Source organism: Cygnus olor, chromosome 12 (assembly GCF_009769625.2).
Source record: "Cygnus olor isolate bCygOlo1 chromosome 12, bCygOlo1.pri.v2, whole genome shotgun sequence".
NCBI classification, from domain to species: Eukaryota; Metazoa; Chordata; class Aves; order Anseriformes; family Anatidae; genus Cygnus; species Cygnus olor.
The window spans coordinates 13,855,699-13,873,910 of NC_049180.1; the positions used below are offsets into that span (position 1 = coordinate 13,855,699).

An 18,212-nucleotide genomic window follows, 5' to 3' on the forward strand; every position below is an offset into this window, starting at 1 on the left:
AAAAACATCTCGATGAACACTTTTCTGTGACTAAAGAATTTTAACCCCTTTTTGGTCGGTTTAAGTGGGGTGCTTAACTGGCTTTTCCCCAACCTCTTCCTCTGGGTTTGTGTTGGGGTGGTTGTGTAGTGATGAGGGTTTTTCCTGCAGCTTCTTGTGTGTTAGGAGTGTGACTGCGCGTTTGACCTGCTTCCTCTAGGAAGGCCTTTCCCATAGCTTCCTGACATCTCCCTTCGTACCTGAGGGTTTGTTTTGTACATCAAAAGTCACGTGAACTAAATTTGTGCCCTTGAAACTTCTCTTTTGTTAAGAAAGAAGATATGCCAGTGTAGAATAGAAGCTATTGTCTAAAATAATTATCAAGCTCTTCCTCGGATGTATTTTTTTTCTCATCCACTCAAAAGTACTTGTAATGCTCTTATTAGTTTTGGAATAACCTTATAAAAATTGTGCTTAGGAACCAGTGAGATACACAGAGCACATCCAATATCAGAAAAGCCATGTTGGTTTATTTTAAATGTAATCCTGCACTTGTTTTGTTTGTTGCTATATCTGTAGCCTTTCTAAATTAGTTTTATGAGGGATTTAAAAAAAAAAAAATGGTCAGAATCGACATTAGACCTTCTTTCTCAGGCTCATGGCTATATGAAGCCATGCTGCTTCAATTCTAGGCTGTATCATGAAAAGGTTTGCCAGCAGTAGTGAAGTATTGGTGCCACTGTGCAAGGCAACTGAAGCTGCTTCAGGGAAAGCTGCTGGAGGGACCAACGGGAATGGGAAATCTGCGCTGCGTGAGATTGGAAGCTCTCTGGCTCCTTTGGACCTAGCAATGTGACATCTAGGATCTGGTTACTTCCCCATCTGGAAGGGATGGGAGAGGCACATGAGAATGTATGAAAGGTATCCAGGCTAGGTGACAGTGCTGACATGAGACCGAAGAGGAAATTAGGGATGAAAATTAGAATTCTGATAGTCAAAACACAGACCTCCTCCCAGAAGAGCAAGGGAGTAGCAGCTTTAAGATAGCTTATGCTTAATTCATAAAAAGGGCTGTGCCATGTGGCTGCTCACACTAGAAGCCTGAATGTGCTCGAGATGTCCCGTTCTGGTTTGATTTTCTGCTAAATAATCGCTTGGTGCAGTTCTGGGGCAGGAGTGCTGTCACCTGCCTGTCATTTAGTCTCTTTCCTCCTCCTCAGAGGCAGTTGTGGAGGGCAGAGCTTTTTGAAGCAGGTGTTTTATATGGTAGACGGTCAGATAGCTAAACGGGGACCAACTGACTCTGTGTGCATGGCTTGGACCAGCTCAGGAGCGAGCAGCTTCCAGAGCTTCGTAGCAGACGGAGGTGGCGCAGAGCCTATCCAGACACCATGAAGCCAGTGGAATGTCTCCTATTGACTCCAGCAGACTGCAAATTAAGCCTTGAGTTATTATGATTCACAGTAACTAAGGAAACCAAAATTCACAACATGAGAGTCTGAAGCCTTTCTTTTCAGGCCTGAAAAAGACTGTGACGCTCCTGGTTTCTGAAGTGGAGAGCCCTCTCACCGTCGTTCTCTCAAGTATTTTCATAGTTCTGATGCGAGGCTTTGTGAGACGGGCTGTTATTTTGTGTGCCAAGGCTGCCGCAGCTTCTCCCTGCCTGATGTCTCTGTGTGATGCTAAACTTGGAATGTTAACTTCCAAGTTTTTCGTTTTTCCCCAACTTAAAGTAACAGGCAGCTGCCCTTTTGGGAGCTCTCGCAAGGTGCAGATCCTATTTCTTGTAAGACAAGGGATTGAGAGGTTTGGCCAAATGTATTTGTGTTATGCTTATTGAACCAACAGTTGTTTTCTGAGGCATTTTATGCAATGATATGTATCTTAACAAAGAAGCCTTAAAATACAAAGCCTAACAGCTTTTTTTTTGTTTTACAGTCACCTCTTAGCCATGACCTCATCCTTAACCTGACTCAGGATGGAATCAAACTGCTGTTTGATGCTTTCAATCAGAGACTTAAGGTAATAAAGCATCCTTCCTGTAAAGAAAGCAGTGCAGAACAAAACCCTAGGATATATTGACACTTAAAGTAGTGTAAATAAGTATGTGGCCCTTTTACACCTTTAATGCGCCATATTTAGTGCTATTGTGTGATAACGAACTGCATGTTTTGGTTTGTGGGTTAAACCTTGGTTTATAGGATTAAGACAACGTTCTACCGGGGACTGCAAGAAGACAACAGCCCAGCGTGATCTCACTTGTCCATTGGGTCTCAAGTTGCAGCAAAAGCCAGGAAAGGCCATTACTGTAGTTAAGCCTGAGAGTTGAAATCAGATCATGAGTTAATGCAAACCAGATAGCGTTTTTTTTCCAAGTCGTTCCTTTGTTTGTGCTGCCATTTTGTTTTTCAGAGTAAACTTCTTATTCTTAGTTTTCAGTTGTTACATGCACAGAACGATTGTGTGGCTGTGAGTGCCTTATTTCTCTCAGCAAGCCAAATTCTGGCCTGTTGTGAGCAGCCTCCTGTACTGGCTTCAGTTTGTTCTGGATTATTTATCTCTGTGATCAGAGTCCTCAGCCCAGCAATTCTACATCAGTGCTTTTAGGTGGCTGGGTGTTGCTGTGTCCCTCTAGGATGCTCTGTGTAGTTAGGATGCAAAATAAAGGGCAGGCTGGTTGCTAACCTCCCATGGCATTTATGTTCTCCAAAAATCTGTTTTGAAAGCGATGTGAAATGAGTTGCTGTGAGCCTTCAGAACCCGAATCAGTAGGAAATTTTAAAAAGCTTTCCTAACTGCAGCGTTTAAAAAGTGACTTCTTAGCGTGATGGTCAAAAATTCAGACTTTTGGCAAGCAACCAGCTGCATCGAGCAGGGTTCCCACGTGGTGTGCATAACCTGCTCCGTGCCCGGGGACAGATGGGGGTAATTGTGTGAGAGTGCAGCGCTCTCGCTGCCAAGCTATTTGACGTTTGAAAGCAGAAATGTGCTGTTAAATGTACAGCTAAAAAAATCAACGCTTACCCTTTAGGAATATGGTGCTCGCATCCCTACTGCCCAGCTTTGGAACAGCGTTAGGTGGAGCCCTGTTCCCTTTCCTCACACCTCCAGTAAAACCAGCAGCGGAACGTCACTCTCCAAAATGTCAGTCTGGTACTTCTTCATCGCAAAAAGCTCTGTTGGGATGTAGCAGTGTGCCAGATTTCAGTTTGTATTTGCCTTACAGAAGTATGTTTGTAAATTCATTCCTGTAATAGCATGATTTTCTTTTTTGTTAAGGTTGGAACTTCCAGTTACTCAGATTGCATATTTGAATTCACAGTTTTTAAGATATCTTACAGATTCTTTGTCAGATAGATCTTTATCAGCGTAAGCTGTACTTGTAGGAAATGTTTCCAAAATAATGAGGAGTCTGAACTCAAAACTGACGTGACTTAAAGTGCATAGCTTGCTCCCTTCCACTTATTCGAATATCACGATCCTGTGATGTTTTCAGGTAAAGCTAGTGTATGCCATGGCTCTTCATTGCCAAGAGATTTTTGAGGGGCTGGCTTTGCTGTCACTTCAACACCCAGCGTTCTAGGAAACATGCAAGAGGTTTTTGTCTTGTCTTTCTCCCCATCGTGTAGTTGTTTAGTGGTCTAGCACTGTCTGTCTTTTTCATGTTTATCTATGGAGAGTAAAGCTGTGTGAATGCTTACGGTGCTATGCATGCTGCTTGTGAAACTGGCCTGGAAGCTTTGTAGAAGAAATGCTGTGGGATCACCTCAGAAGTGAGCTTGTTTAAGGAGTGGTGTAGGTGTAGAATAAGTGCAGCCTATTTTTGAGATGGCAGACTGTTTTCAGTGTTGCTCGGCGGCAGCAGCAAAACTGGAAAAATCAGGAGTCTTTTTTCTTGCTTTGCTCTGTGTGTTGTTTTAAGTACAGCCTTGCTGCTGGATTTGGTTGTGAGAGGTTGAAATAAGCTTCTAAAACTGAAAGCCTTGACAGACACAAAGAATTTGGTGGTAAAGAAGTGAAGCCAGTGTTCCTCAAGAGCTCCCTCTCCTCCTTCAGGGAGTGTCAGAAGGTCTGTGCATTGTCTCTGCTCACCTTCAGGAGCCAAAGCAATGCAGGCAGGCGTTCCTACAGGAGTTGTGAGCTGTTGTGAAAAAGTAAATCCTAGACCAGGTTCTGAAGGCATTCTTCTACTGTGAATGTCAACAGCATCTCTTGTTCAGGCCCCTCTTCAGGGGGAGAAAAAGCTTGGTTATCCAACATTGTTCCTTTATTGCTGGTTGGCAGACACCTGGATGTCTCTAGGAGTCTTATCAGAAATAATTCACAAGCAGTGAGTGTGACAATACACCAGCTTGGACTCAGCTAAGACAACTGCCTTATGGTTGTGTAGAAACCCCATCACTGAACAGTCCTTGGTCTTCCCAGTGTTTGTTCCTCTGCACACAGAAAGAATCATGTTAATCTTCCTGTCAGAACAGCTGCTGAGCTTAAAATCTAACTCTAGTGCTGTGGCCTGTCGCCGTGTTTCTTCAGTCCGTGTGCCTTTCATGGCTTTTACGAGCTCTTTTGACTATATTTACGTTTTGCTGAGTTTTGCTTGTTTCTTCCTTTGTGGTTAGCAAAAAGAAATGTTGACACGAATAGATCTTCTGTCTGAATTGGGGGAAGAGGCTGATGGCAAATTGGTGCCTGCTGGCTGCTGTCAGTGCCTTCCTCTCAAGGGGTCAAGGGGGGCCTTGTTTGAGCAATATACTCGTCCTCATTGACTGTTTTCTCTCATTTGCTTTTTGACTTGTGTTCCACCACGGCAGCGTGGTTCAGCTGAACTTCTGGGGAGTGCCCGGTGCCTTCCAATAGCTTCTGCAAAGCTAGATCTGTCTGTGGGGTGGCTTTCTCTATTTCCAGAAACCTTTTGTAGCGGCAGGGGAAGAAAAAAAAAAAAAGTAAAATCATGCCTAATTTTTCATAAAAGTCTGTTTTTAACAAACTGCTCAGTAAAGGGACATCTGGACATGTCAAACTGCATTTGACTTGAAATACTGGATAACCATTTTTTTCCAAGAAGCATAATTCAAAGTGTATTTATTAAGAAGAAAAATTATCTTGCTCTTCTTTAAGTTGGCTTTGCCAGAGTGTTAATGTTACTCGCTTTGTGCTATACTTGTTGCTTGTATCCTGAAACATGTGGGCTTTCTGAGCAAGCTAGGAATGCTTCGGAGAATTCTTCCAACTTTTTGAGTGAACAGCATACCACTAAATATGGATTTTTGTTATTTATTTTTATACAGTGGTTTGGGCATTGTGAATAGTATTTTTTTTTTTTTTTTTCCCCTGGGGGTGACGGGCTGGGGGGGGTATTTGCCAGGCATTTCCCAGAACCAAGACTTCCTTCCTAGCTGGTGATATTTTCAGCCCTGCTTGGTAGCAAGCTCCCTGGGGAATTCTGCTTCATGTCTAGCTGAAGAGTGCATCCTTCCAAAGCAATAAAAATCTCTCTACCTTTTCTTTACAGCAATTATGATGTTCTCCACCTCTTCTCCTGTTCCTGCTGACTCAGGAACACAGATGTAGGGTGGAAGGAGCTTGTGCTTGATGGTGATTACTCACTAAAAATCATCTGCCTAAAGCCCAGTCTAGCCTCAGGACTCAGTAACAGTCACATAAAAATCCCGTGAAATCAATCTCAGATGCAGGTTTGCCCTAATGTATTCAGAACCTAAGATCCATACCTACTATTGACATTCCTGCTACTGTCTCCAGGGGAGCACTCTGGCATATTCAATAGAGTGTAAAATATTTAATAAAGATCAGAAGTAGGTATTGGGTCTTTGGTTGCTTATGGACTGCTCTCTGGATTTTTTGCCATGCTTGAGGAGATTGCTGGGTATCCCTCTGCCTAGTGTTGAAATGGAATGTGACCACTTGGCTTTGCTGGGTTCATTGTTCCCTAAAGAAAAGGAGTGGGAAAGTTGAAACAGTGCAGTCAACACAAGCACTTACTACCAGGTACAGGTATTCTTCGGGTTAATAAGAGTAACCCAAAGAATGGCCTACTGCTTGGTATTCCTTATAGAATCCCCGAATTCGAGGATCCCTCTAATTCACTCACCTTTGATCTTGCCTAAGAGAAATCTGTGCAGAAAGCAAGATGCTGCTATGCTAGTGAAAAAACTGTCTGCAAATCAACACTGATCTGCGCAGGGTCCAGACGGACTGCACTGAGCCTGTAGTTGTTCTTCAGGACTTGTTTCAGATGTGCAGTTGCTAAATCAGGTTTTGGAGTTTTGTCTCTGTCAGTGTGATTGATCCTAGCAGAGTTGTTAGCTAGTCTTGCCTATTTGCCCCGTTACAATTTGCAAGTACAGTAATGTTTCTGTTTTCTGTTTCAGGTGATTGAAGTTTATGACTTGACTAAGGTGAAGTTAAAATACTGGTAAGCGATTTAAAACTTCTATGATCTATTTTTAATTACAGTGACTAGTTTCCCTCCCTTTTTCATCCTAAATTTATTTTTCAATCATTCTTTTTAGGAAAACAAAATAACTGTCAAAGTGTAGATAACCAAGTGCTGTGTTCAAGAAAGTTAAATTACCAGCTTAATCTTTTCCTTCAGTCTTGAAGCCTTCCTCCCATTTAAACGTGGTATTATCATTAGTAAACACTTAGAGCATCCATTTCGTACTCTTAAGGCAGATTCGTTTTGTTTTCTTTTTCAGTGGTGTCCATTTTAACTCTCAGGCAATTGCTCCCACCATAGAACAAATTGATCAGTCATTTGGAGCAACGCATCCAGGAGGTAAGCCAAAACATTTCTGAGAATGAGAAGTACACCTGCATCGACAGACCTCTTCCTATAAAGTCTTGCCTGTAAGTCTGCCTGGAGAAATGTGTGGAGACTTCAGTTGCCAAATGACTTGAAGCTGTGTTCCAGAGCAGTCGTGTTCGTGTCGCTGGGTTATCATACAAAATGAGTCACAATTCAACGTACAATATATTTAAGTGGAATAGTGAGGCAGAGAGTCGTTGGCACACAAGGCTGCTCTCAGATACCACTAATGATTTCTCTTGAACTGCCAGTACCAGAGAACTCAGAGCTGTGGTGCCGGTGTTTTCACACATTCTTACGTGTGGTCTGCTCTCAAGTGGCCTTAGGGATTAAGTATACCATGAACATACAGACGCAGAGCTGGCCAGGACTGCTTGCTCAGGCTCTGTGCTCTGAGAACATGGTGATATTCCTCCTAGGCTGGGATCAAGTCTGAGCCCGTGTGTAACTGGTTTGCATCTCCCTGCACCTCTTTCCTGTTACTGGGAGCACTGGGGAGGTTTGCAGCCAGCCTAGGTTCAGCGTGACCAGAAGCAGGGCAAGTTTGGTTAACCTGACTTGAACCTACAGTGGCTCTTGCGGAGATATTTGGCTTTTCGCCACCTCTGTAGCAGGAAAAGTGCTTTCTTTAAGCTCCCTGTTCATGTGTGAAAATTGAGAGTTTGTTTTAGGGCTTTGTTAGGTGATGAAAATAAACGGTGAAACTCTGAAGAAGAGGATATTTGTAATTAAACTGCTCAGGATCCTTCAAGAAATGGAGTCAAACTGGCATAACAAGAAAGATTAACTCCATGTAGTTTAGATACCCTTTTTAGAGCATCTTTTCTTATTTTTAGCTTAACTGGGTCTATTTGCAGTAGCCGAGGTGACCCCAAATAGGCTGGCATTCCTTCTGATTGATGGCGGCTGCATAGCCAGTCCGTGCCTGTTCTCTGTAGGCAGTTCTTGCACATCACAGAACAGGGTTTAGCTGTGGAGAGTCATGTGGCTCAAGTAATATCATTGCATAAAAGCCTGCTGTAGTAGTTGAATATCAGATTGAGATAAATGAAGTTTGGAAGACTGCAGGGCATAATACTCCAAGGACCAGAGTCAGCCTTTTTAAATTTCACTTGTTGTGATCTTAGCGTTTCCTCTTGGGCAGGAACTCTGAGAGCTACGGTCAGCTATTACAGAGGTAGTGTGTACGAGAACTTAGGTTGAGTTGAGGCAGGGTAAAAGCGGCTCCTTTTCTTTGTCAGAGAACAAATTAAAATTATAAGCTGTCAATGATCTATTTGCAAATATTTAGAGGAGAAAGCGCTTGCAAAATTGTGATATTAAGAACCTTAAAAAAACGCTACAGCTTACCCCAGCTGTAAGCATTGTTTATGATAGGAATAATACATTTTATTCCTGCATTAAAATGGTATATAAGCACTTAAAAATGTAGTTTGGCATCATGCATCCTACTCTAGAGTTTGTCAGATCTTGTACACCTGTCATTCAGTTAAGAAAACTTACATGCATACTTTATCAGATGGTGGTCTTCGTCTGGAGACATGTACCTATGAAAGCGTGTTTAAGCTGTTGGCCTGAAGTACCATTTCGCTGGTGCAAAGGCTTATTCAGTGTCTCTCTGAAAATTCAGTATTTTATTAACAACCTACTTAGCTGGAGTAAGTGCTCTATAGTAAGTAGTCTGACAGTGAACAGTGTTTGAACTGTATCACGTAGCATGAATTTTTGGTAAATTTTTTCCTCTGTTCTCTAAAACATAAGAGAAGCAAACCAAAACAAACAATAATTTTTAGCATGTGGGAAGGATGATGATGGTGTTTTGATGCCCCAAAAAAACTTGAGTTGGTTTGGGGAAAGGTGGGAAGAGAAACTTATCCCCATCTTAATGTGACACGAATACAAAATGTCAGTCTTTATGGCATAGCCATCTCTCTCCTCTTCTTTGTACTGTTACTCCCCTCAAATGTGTTCATCATCCCCCAAAAAAACAATTCAGGCCCTTTAACTTTGAAAGTATTTCACTGTTTATCTCTGTGCATTAACATCCACTAGAATTTCATAACAAAATGTCGTCTTTCACTTAAAACCCAAGTGGTTGCAGCAGAACTTTCCTGCCACAGGACACAGTGATGGTTTCAAAACATATTTCAAAAGGTTAGCAACAGTTTTGTGTTGAAACCTTTAGTGAGCAGTTTTGGTTTTGCCAAATCAGTGGTTTAAAAAAAAAAAAATCAGAAAAATTGTAACCGCCTTCGTTACCTTTTGGATAATGTTAGTATGAAAAGTTGCAGTGTCTTTGCCATGGAGCTGGTTGAAATAAGAGCACTCTGGAGGTCAATAGCTCTGTCAAAGCCAAGGCTTTATTTCACTTTTCCATCTTCCTTCCGTGGTCTTCTGACCTGAGCTCCTGCTGGGGAGCAGTTGCTCTTGCCAGTGGCTCTGTTGAAATCACATCCTGTTCTGCATCCTCGTGGAGGTGGCTCCTCGCCCGAGCGCTGTTTAGCGTGGGTAAGGGTTGTGGGATTGAGCCGAAGTCATGAGGAGAAAGAAAACATCCTTCCCTCCTGCTGCTGCGGCCTCGCAAGGAGCAGGGGAGGGTCCCGATTTCCAGCTCTGTAAAACTCACTAAGACTTCAGAGGTTGCCTGGGCGCTCCTGGGGTGCCAGAAGAGCCTTGTGCTTGACACGAGTGGGACTTGGCTGTGGGATCTGCCTCTGCTTTTATCGGGACTGTCTCTGATCCTCAGGCTTGCTGATAGCTGTTGTTTGTCCCATCCAGCTGCACGGAAACTTTTCCCAGCTGCTCACACTCTGCTGCTTTCCTGGAAGGCAAACTCCCTCCCCTTCACTGCCTGGAGTGCAGCAGCAAAGCAGCAGGCCTTTTGCTTCCGTCAGCTATTTTTAGCACAGTTAGGCTGCGGGGGACCTGCGCAGTAAATCCAAAAAACCCACCACCAGCAAAAAAGCAACATAGGTAGTTGTGACATAAGGTCTTGAGGGACACACTAGAGAACATCTTAGGGATTAAAAAGTTCCTTGCCCTTTAAACCTAAGCATCAACAAACATTGCAGGGGATGGGAACTGATGCGATTTGTATAATCAGATATCACACTTGGCATGACTAGGGGAAAAAACACTTCTCCAGCTGGCTGTGGGCTTTGGAAAAGATGCATCATAATTTATCACATGAGAGATTTGTGTAATTTTCCTGCAGATCAAAACATTTCCCTCTCCCCACACGTTCTGATGGGAGTGGCAGGCAGGGAAAATGTTCTTAACCAGCACATTCTGCAGAAAAGGCAAATGATGACTTTTGAAAGCTTAATGCCTATTGCCTAACCATTATGTTTCTATCTGGGCAGTCTGGCATCATCCAGATATCTTGTGACATGTCTCTGAAGCTGAACATTTAAAAGCCACTTTGTTTAAAAATAATAATAAAAAAGCCACAGTGGAATGAATTTTCTCTGTAAATGATGAACTGCTGTGTCTTCTTAAATGTGAAAAAAAAATGTTTTCTTAAAATGTGAAAAAAAAAAAGGGGGGGGGAAGAATAGTGAACCAATTTCCTTTGTAATTTCCTTTGGTAAAGTGGAAGAAAGGAGCTTCTCTTGGAGTGTTTCTCTTTTTTTTTTTTCTTGCCTCTGGTGTTTTCAAATGGTTTTGCAAGTGAACCAGCTCGTGTGTCAGAGGAGCACTGTGTCCCTCCCAGCAGCTACCAGGGACAGGTTGAAGTTTGGTAGCATCAATCCCAAGTCTGTTCCCAAGCTCCCAGTCCCCTGGGATCGTCTCTCAGTTTTCCAGTCTCACAAGCCAGTATGTCGTCTTAAAGTAAACACTGGGGTGACTTTCTTTGCTGTTTATAGATGATGTTGAGCAATTTATTGCAGTAAATTGGGACATCTCATGATGTGATGACAGCCGGGAGCCTGTGCGTTCTAATTTATTACTGTTCTCTGTAAAAGCTGGCCTATTGGCAGGTGTTTCTGATGATGCTATTTTTAATTATCGTTGTAAATGGCCTAGAACCTGTGTGTCAGAAGCACTTCCTCCCAGTGCTGTCTTACTGGGGAAGACAGCTAGCTGAACTGGGGCACGGGACCTGGAGCTCCCTGTGGGACAGGCACCTGTGAGCTCCCCCCCCCAGCACCTTGCTTCCCAGTGATGTGAAATCCTGAATTTCTCAATGTTCTGGGCACATCTGTCTGAAAGACCTCTTGGTCAGTGTTGTACAAGTGTTTCACACCACAAGAAACAGAATTGTTTAGCTGCTTAAACTGTTTTAGGGATGTTAAGGTATGACTGTGTTGCACTGTATAACTGAATTGTTAGAGACGTGTTAATGCCCACAGGCTTACATAGGCAGCTCTTATTTTAATGAATTTAAGGTTCTTGTAGCTGTGTTTCTACTGCAGCAGATTAAAAGCAACCCAACTATTGTCCTGTGTAACTGTGTTCCTCCCACATGTTGAGATCTGGTAAATTCATTGACCTGATGAAAGCACTGTTAAATCTGAACTGGGGAGTTTTGTGTTTATTTTCGTAACTCTGGTTTTCCTTTCTTTTTCCTTTTTAGTGTATAATTCAGCTGAGCAGCTCTTTCACCTCAATTTCAGAGGACTATCGTTTTCTTTTCAGTTAGACTCCTGGACTGAAACTCCGAAGTACGAGGTCAGCAATCATTCTTGGTTAATGGGTAGTCTTTTTGCCTCTACGCTACTTGCAAAATATCACCTACAGCGTGTCTAGCCTGTAAGCAAAAGAAGCCAGTAATTTGGAAGGAATTTAACTCCTTAGTTGTGCTCTTATTCATGCTGTGTGATCATTTTGAAGTTAAACATTTTCCTTCTTTTAGCAGGAGGCATATGCTTAGAGGTTTTGCTTGCATCATGCACTGGGACTAGCAATTCTGTTGTTGAAAGGAGCCTTCTAAAAATACGAGCACTCTCTCTGCAAATACATAAATATTAAGCAATCTAATCGAGGGCTGTTCTTTTATCAGATATTTTTGAATCTCATCAAAGTGATTATGCAACAAAACTAGGGTAGAGTTCATAAAATCTATCTTCATCTTAAGTGTCCTTCAGTACGAGTGCTTTTAGAAAGCCAAGTGAATGAGCTTTATTTGTAATGCCTGTTTGCATGTTCACCAAATGTTTGGATGAGTTACTGAATGATTGAATGTGCTACTGTGCTCTCTGAAATCTTTGCAAATCACTGTCTATAGTGGAAACAAATACAGGTCTTCTGTGATTTCCACCTGTACTAATGAAAATGTGCATATAACTTGTTTTGTATGAGGCTGTAAACAATTTGTTGTATTACCTATGGTCATCAGTTCAAAAAGAATGCTTGCAGTATGGTACTAGTAATAAAAAGGAACATAAACAGAGTCAAAACCAAGTGGGGGGAAATCAAGCAACATGATGGCATGTGTTTTTATGTCACAGCCTGGTGCTTTAGAAATTGTTTCAGCATACTAGAGAGCAGGGAGGTGTTTAGGGAAAGTTACCATTTAGCAGTAGCAAAGGTCAGTTGGGTTCAGAAATGCTAGAAGGTAAGCTGAAACCTAGTGATAAACCAAAAAGAACGAACATCCCAACCAAGTAGAAGCTTTTCACTCAAGACTTGCAAGGGCATCTCTGAGTGAAATGGCTGAGCTGCAAAGACAGTCAGTTGTTATATCAAAGATTTGAAAAGGTGTATAAAAAAGTTACTAGAATCAATTCTAGCCATTGCATCTCTGTGTCTTGATGTGGTAGGTGCTTCAATTGACTAAGAAAATAGTGAAGGACGGTTACAGAAAGCATGGTACAAATATGCTTTGAGCGGGATGTGTTGTGGTGCTTGGGGATGATCCAGTTCTTTCTACCTGTTAAAATATTGGAGAAAATTATCTATCTAGTCATTTAAATGTGGTTAGTAAAAATGTTGTTCACACAGTGAAAAACAAAATTCTCAAGATTAAAAACAGAAATAGTTGGATAGAATAGGTTTGAAAACAGGGTAGTATAAAATAGTCCACAGGGAAGACCATGTGTAGAGCTCTTCAGAGACGACAGTTAGGACAGGCTGAATAAAGAGTGAAATGAGAATTGCAGATGTAAAAATCTTTCAAGTTTAGAGAGGGTCATGTAGGAATGCAAAACTAGTCAAAGCAGCATAGTCTTTGCCTATGTAAAAGAAAAAATCTGGAGAAAACCTTGGGGTTTTGATATAATTAGTAACAATCTGCAGGTGAGGAGATGATGGAAAGCCTGCTCACTGTTTCTGTTAAGAAATGAGCCATGTATCTAGCAGTCAGCTACTTTAGAAAGCTGTTAGTGTGTTTTGAGGTGGTTGCGTTCAGAGCGAATTCAGAGGATCGAATTCAGAGCATCTCTAGATCTGATAGGTGTTGGAGGTTCCCTTCTAAATACCTACAGCAGTGAAACTCATTCCTCTGGGTTATTTTTTTCTCTAGGAATAGATTTTTACATTATCCTTACGTGATGTCCTGCTAAAATTGACCAGGATAATGGTTTGCATCTCATGCATGTTATTTTTGTTGTCTCTTGGGACAAAATCAGTTTGTTCTGCACTGGCAGCATGAATCTGACTTCTTGGGGACTCTTTCTATTTGATGAGAGCCCTCTAAATCCCTATCAAAACAGTGCATATAAGAATGGGGTGATAAGGAGAGTGGAAAAGCTATGTAAAGAATGAGTGTTCATCAGGTCAAAGCATTTTGCAAACCAGTAAAAATGTTAAAAGGATGAAATTAACGCAGTGGGAGAGAAAAAACAAGTTCTACCTGTAAGAGCTTATTTCTCAGAACTTAAATACAGCCTAACAGTACAAATACTTTTCTATTGCTAGTTGCCAGTGATAAAACCAAGAAAGCCTTAAATTGTCAGTACACAGATGGCTAATTGACAAACTAGTGCCATCTCTTGGTGGATAAATGTAGCGAGCGTTTCACCCCAATTTAGGAATCCAGAAGTAGTGTAATGTCAACTAACACTGAGTTGTAGAAGGTTGAATCTTTTTTATTTTTTTAACCCCCGTGTCTTTGGCTAGAGACTTACCTGAGTTGGTAAGAGTATACTGTAGTTCCAAGGTAATATTTGACCTGAATTTTATCTAATGCGTCACGCAACAAGAATCATTTTCTGTATCCACAGCCTAACTTTGCCCATGGTCTGGCGTCTCTGCAAATTCCGCACGGTGCGACTGTGAAACGGATGTACATCTACAACGGGAACAGCCTGCAGGACACCAAGTACGTACAGCTGCTCACGACGTTTGGGTCATTTACAGTGTGCTCTTTCTTCCTCATTTAGCTAGGGTTTTGCAAATGCTAAATGTAATTACATCCTTAGTTCAGTTTGGGTCTTTTGTGAATTCTGTAGCGTGCAGAATGCCTTTAGATACCAGTGTATTCCTAATTTCCACAGGGATTGTCCTCCAGCCTTGTAATCGAGTGCTGGTTTGATTTTTGGTGTTGTAATACCGGCTTGGCTCAGCTACTATAGGCTAACTGAGCTGAACTGAAAATCAATTCATGAGGCGAAGGAGGAAATACAGCGAATCCAGAAAGAGATGAGGCTAGATTATTCTTGCTCTGTGTTTTGTTTGCATGCTTATGACCTATCCCTAGACAAATCAAACCTGTGTGGTAGGTGGTGAGTTGTTTTGTAGTGTATTGGTATGGGGTATGTCATGGCAGGGTCCTGCCACGGGTTAAACTCTCTTGCTATATAAAAATAAACTGTGTCTTCAGACTGAAGGCATATGTAAAATCTGCTGTATATTTTATGTCTTTGTCATATGTTCTATATCTGTGCCACTACCTGACTGAGCTTACTGTTCTGAGGGGATTAACCTTAATGCATTAACGGAGTGTTTGCATTTGAACACAGTATTTTGAAGGCATTGCATTCTGCCTCCTTCTAAGCAGTAATTTATGGTATAGTTAATTTATGATACAGTATTTGATGTTTTGCTCTCTCTAAAAACATTGTTCCTGGGGTTTCTTACTCAAGGACTCTTTATAAACCAAAAGGAAGAGTTTACAATACCTGAAGTGTTACGGTGGTACATTTTGGAGAGATGGTTGTGATTTAAAGGCAAGAGGAGGTTAGCACATCAGCAGACGACTGCTAAGGAGGGAGGGAACCTTATTTACACAGACAGTGTCTCCTAATGAGACAGAAGTGCACTTCAGAAAACTGTTGTCTGTGCTCATCTGTGCCATGCTGGGCTTTCGTGCAAGTGCTGACTGTCTTGGGGCGCTGGTGTGTGAGCTCCAAGCCTGCCTTCTGGCCAGGTCATTCATTCATGTAGAGGAGAAAGTCATGTCAAACTAGTGCACAAAACAAGCAGCTGTTCGACTGAAAATACCTCGCTTGTTGCTGTGACAGTTTTCTCAAATGTTATTGTAATTGGATTAAAAAGAGAACTGTCTCAGTAAAGCAACATGATTATTTAGGGTTATCTGCACAAGCTGCTTTCACGTTCTGGGCTGTGAAGTACCTTGCCAAGTGCGGTGAGACCATTGTGGCGAAGGGGCTTCTGCCACGTTTGGATCACGTGCCTACTTCAAGCAATAGGTATCTTTAAAAAACAAACAAAACACTAGGGAACTTCTGTTTTCCTGAGAAAAGTCTAAAATGACACATCTTTGGGAGGGCTCTCCAAAGGCTAGATATAGTTTCTGTAATTTCTGGAGTCTTTGAAACTTAGTGGTTTTTTTCCATCAAATGTAAAGGTCCTGTATTTGAATCCTGCCTGGTAGTAGTTCTTCTTTCTCCAGGATTTCTGATCCTTGTGTTTAATATAACTTGTAATCTTCGGTCTGAGATAAATACCGTTTTGTCAAAATTAATGTGCTCCATTCCAGTGAACCCTCATCAGCTCGCTAATGGAAAGTTTGAAGATGGAGTCTTATATGCATCTTTGTGCGATTGGTTTCAGGGCTCCCTTGATGCCCCTCAGCTGTTTCCTTGGTAATGTGTACGCCGAGAACGTCGATGTGCTGAGAGATGGGACTGGACCCTCAGGTTTACGGCTTCGCCTACTCACTGCAGGTACTGGTGACACTCAGAACATGGAGCTGCTTCCTTCCCTAAGGAAAAGAGGGGTTAAGCATAGGATATTTGTGATATTTCCATGGGGGGTTTCAAAGTGTTCTTATATACTTAATTTTGAACTCTTGGAAACAAAACAAAACTCTGTGGAGGTGAGTTTGCCTGCTGCCATGTTTCCTGGGCCCTGGTCGTTAGTGTCTATTCACCGTGGTGGTCTCCAAGTGTATGTGAAGAATAAAAATGCAAGTACATCGCTGGAAAAACCATTAGAAGTGAAGAAACCTTGTGTATACGTGCATCTTCTGAGATTCCACTGAGCTGTATATGTGGATATTTTTGTGATTAATTTTGGAAGGCTTTCAAAAATGTCAGCAAGAGGCGTATTGTTGCTGCAGCCTTAGACTGCACTTTGAATTCAATTCAGTTTTCATTAGCTGTAGGAGACAGCAGTGAGAGTGACAGAGGCTGATAAGTAGCTTGTCCTTGTATGCGCTTCTAGGGGCTGGCGGGCCTTCAAAATTAGGGAGAGGCATAATGCCTGCAAGGGAGCCTCGTTCAGTGACTGTAACTTGAGACTTGGCAATGTTTTTTTTTTGTTTGTTTTTTTTAAGAAAAAGCAACATCTATCCTCATGTGCTAGGGCAGGAGTTAGCTATAGTATCATAACAATGTAAATGATTTTTCAGAAATTGGACCAGTTCTAAGGTAGAAAGTCAAGTTTTGTTCGCATACACGTATACATGTGCAGCTTTAAGGAAATGTCATTGAACAGTGTAATTACTAAAATACAACACCAATGCTCAGAGTAAAAACTGAAATGAGACCATCTTGGCATGTGGTGTTCCTGTCTTGCAGAGGTTTGCAGGAACCCCTTTGTAGAACATGCTACCCACCTGTTCTAGCATAAGCTTCTCTGGAAATACTTTCATTTGAAGTAACTCTTGCTTAAAGAGTCAAGGATGACTCAGTCACATTTTTCTGATTTATTGTATTTGGGAAATAACTACATGAATAATGTATAGCAAGAAAAGCTCAATGTGCATTGAGAGCACATCCTGTATTTTGCATTAATTGCTGCGTGCTTGTATGTGCATTCTAGTAAGATGCTACGTTCCTGAAAGCAAATGAGGTCGCAAACTGTAAGGTCTTTCCATTTCTTAACATCTAGCAACATATGTCAGCCGTTCATCTATGAAATAGCAATTCAGTAAGATCAATTCTTAACACATCATTTGCGTAGGAACACACTTGATATTGGGTTAATGAGCTATGGAAACCTTCAGTAAAGAATGTCTGTTCTCTCATGCAGTCGATATGGATGAGGAATTTCATTTTATGGGCTTTACTTTCTTAGCTACTATGGAAGGTGCTTAGATTACACGCCACTTTATAGCTTTGGGAACACAACTCTGCTAAAATTCAGTGTTGTGAGGAGATAAAAATAATTCTTGGTACTTACTGCTAATAACCAGATGATGAAATTGAGACTGACTGACTAGGGAAAGTCAGTGTTTGAATGGCAGGGAAGTGAAGACAACATTGCTAAAGCTGGAGGTTAAGATGCTGTTGTGGTTTAACCTGGCCGGCAGCTAAGCACCACACAGCCGTTCGCTCACCCTCCACCACTCCCTCTCTGGGATGGGGGAGAGAAACGGGAAAGTGAAGCCTGTGAGTTGAGATAAAGACAGTTTATTAAGACAGGAAAATAATAATAATGATATACATACTACTAATAATAATGTGTACGAAACAAGTGATGCACAATACAATTGCTTACCACCTGCTGACCGATGCCCAGCCTATCCCTGAGCAGCCGGCCCCCCACCCCGGCTAGCCACCCCTATATATTGTTCAGCATGATGTCATATGGTATGGAATACCCCTTTGGCCAGTTTGGGTCAGCTGTCCTGGGTCTGTCCCCTCCCAGCTCCTGCTGCACCCCCAGCCTGCCTGTTGGCAGGACAGAGCGAGAAGCTGAAAACTCCTTGGCTTAGCGTAAGCACTGCTCTGCAACAATTAAAACATCAGCGTGTTATCAATACTCTTCTCATCCTAATCCAAAACATAGCACCCTACCAGCTACTAGGAGGAAAATTAACTCTATCCTCGCTGGAACCAGGACAGAAGAGGGTCTGTGCAACAGTCAGCAAATACATCACTGTGATAAGAAATATTTCACTGTGTTTGAGCCCTCGTAAAATAAAGGGTTACACTTATTTTGACAACATTGTTTAAAGAATGCAGCTGTTTGGTTTGTGATAAACAAAATAATGTTAAGCTTTTATTGTTGATTTGTTGATGCGTCCTGTGATCAGGCAGGATGACTTTTGAGTCGATTT

General features: G+C 41.9%; 1 protein-coding gene across 2 annotated transcripts in view; it reads left to right on the forward strand.

Annotated features, from left to right (window-relative positions):
* The window catches only part of PHAF1 (phagosome assembly factor 1), a 35,128-nt gene that overhangs the window by 6,946 nt on the left and 9,970 nt on the right, over positions 1 to 18,212 (forward strand). For both annotated transcript variants that reach the window (XM_040570760.1, XM_040570761.1), the window contains exons 4-9: positions 1,918 to 2,001; positions 6,369 to 6,412; positions 6,696 to 6,775; positions 11,382 to 11,476; positions 13,969 to 14,066; positions 15,761 to 15,873. In XM_040570760.1, coding sequence (XP_040426694.1) covers positions 1,918 to 2,001; positions 6,369 to 6,412; positions 6,696 to 6,775; positions 11,382 to 11,476; positions 13,969 to 14,066; positions 15,761 to 15,873 — 514 coding nt within the window. The remainder of the gene's footprint in view (positions 1 to 1,917; positions 2,002 to 6,368; positions 6,413 to 6,695; positions 6,776 to 11,381; positions 11,477 to 13,968; positions 14,067 to 15,760; positions 15,874 to 18,212) is intronic.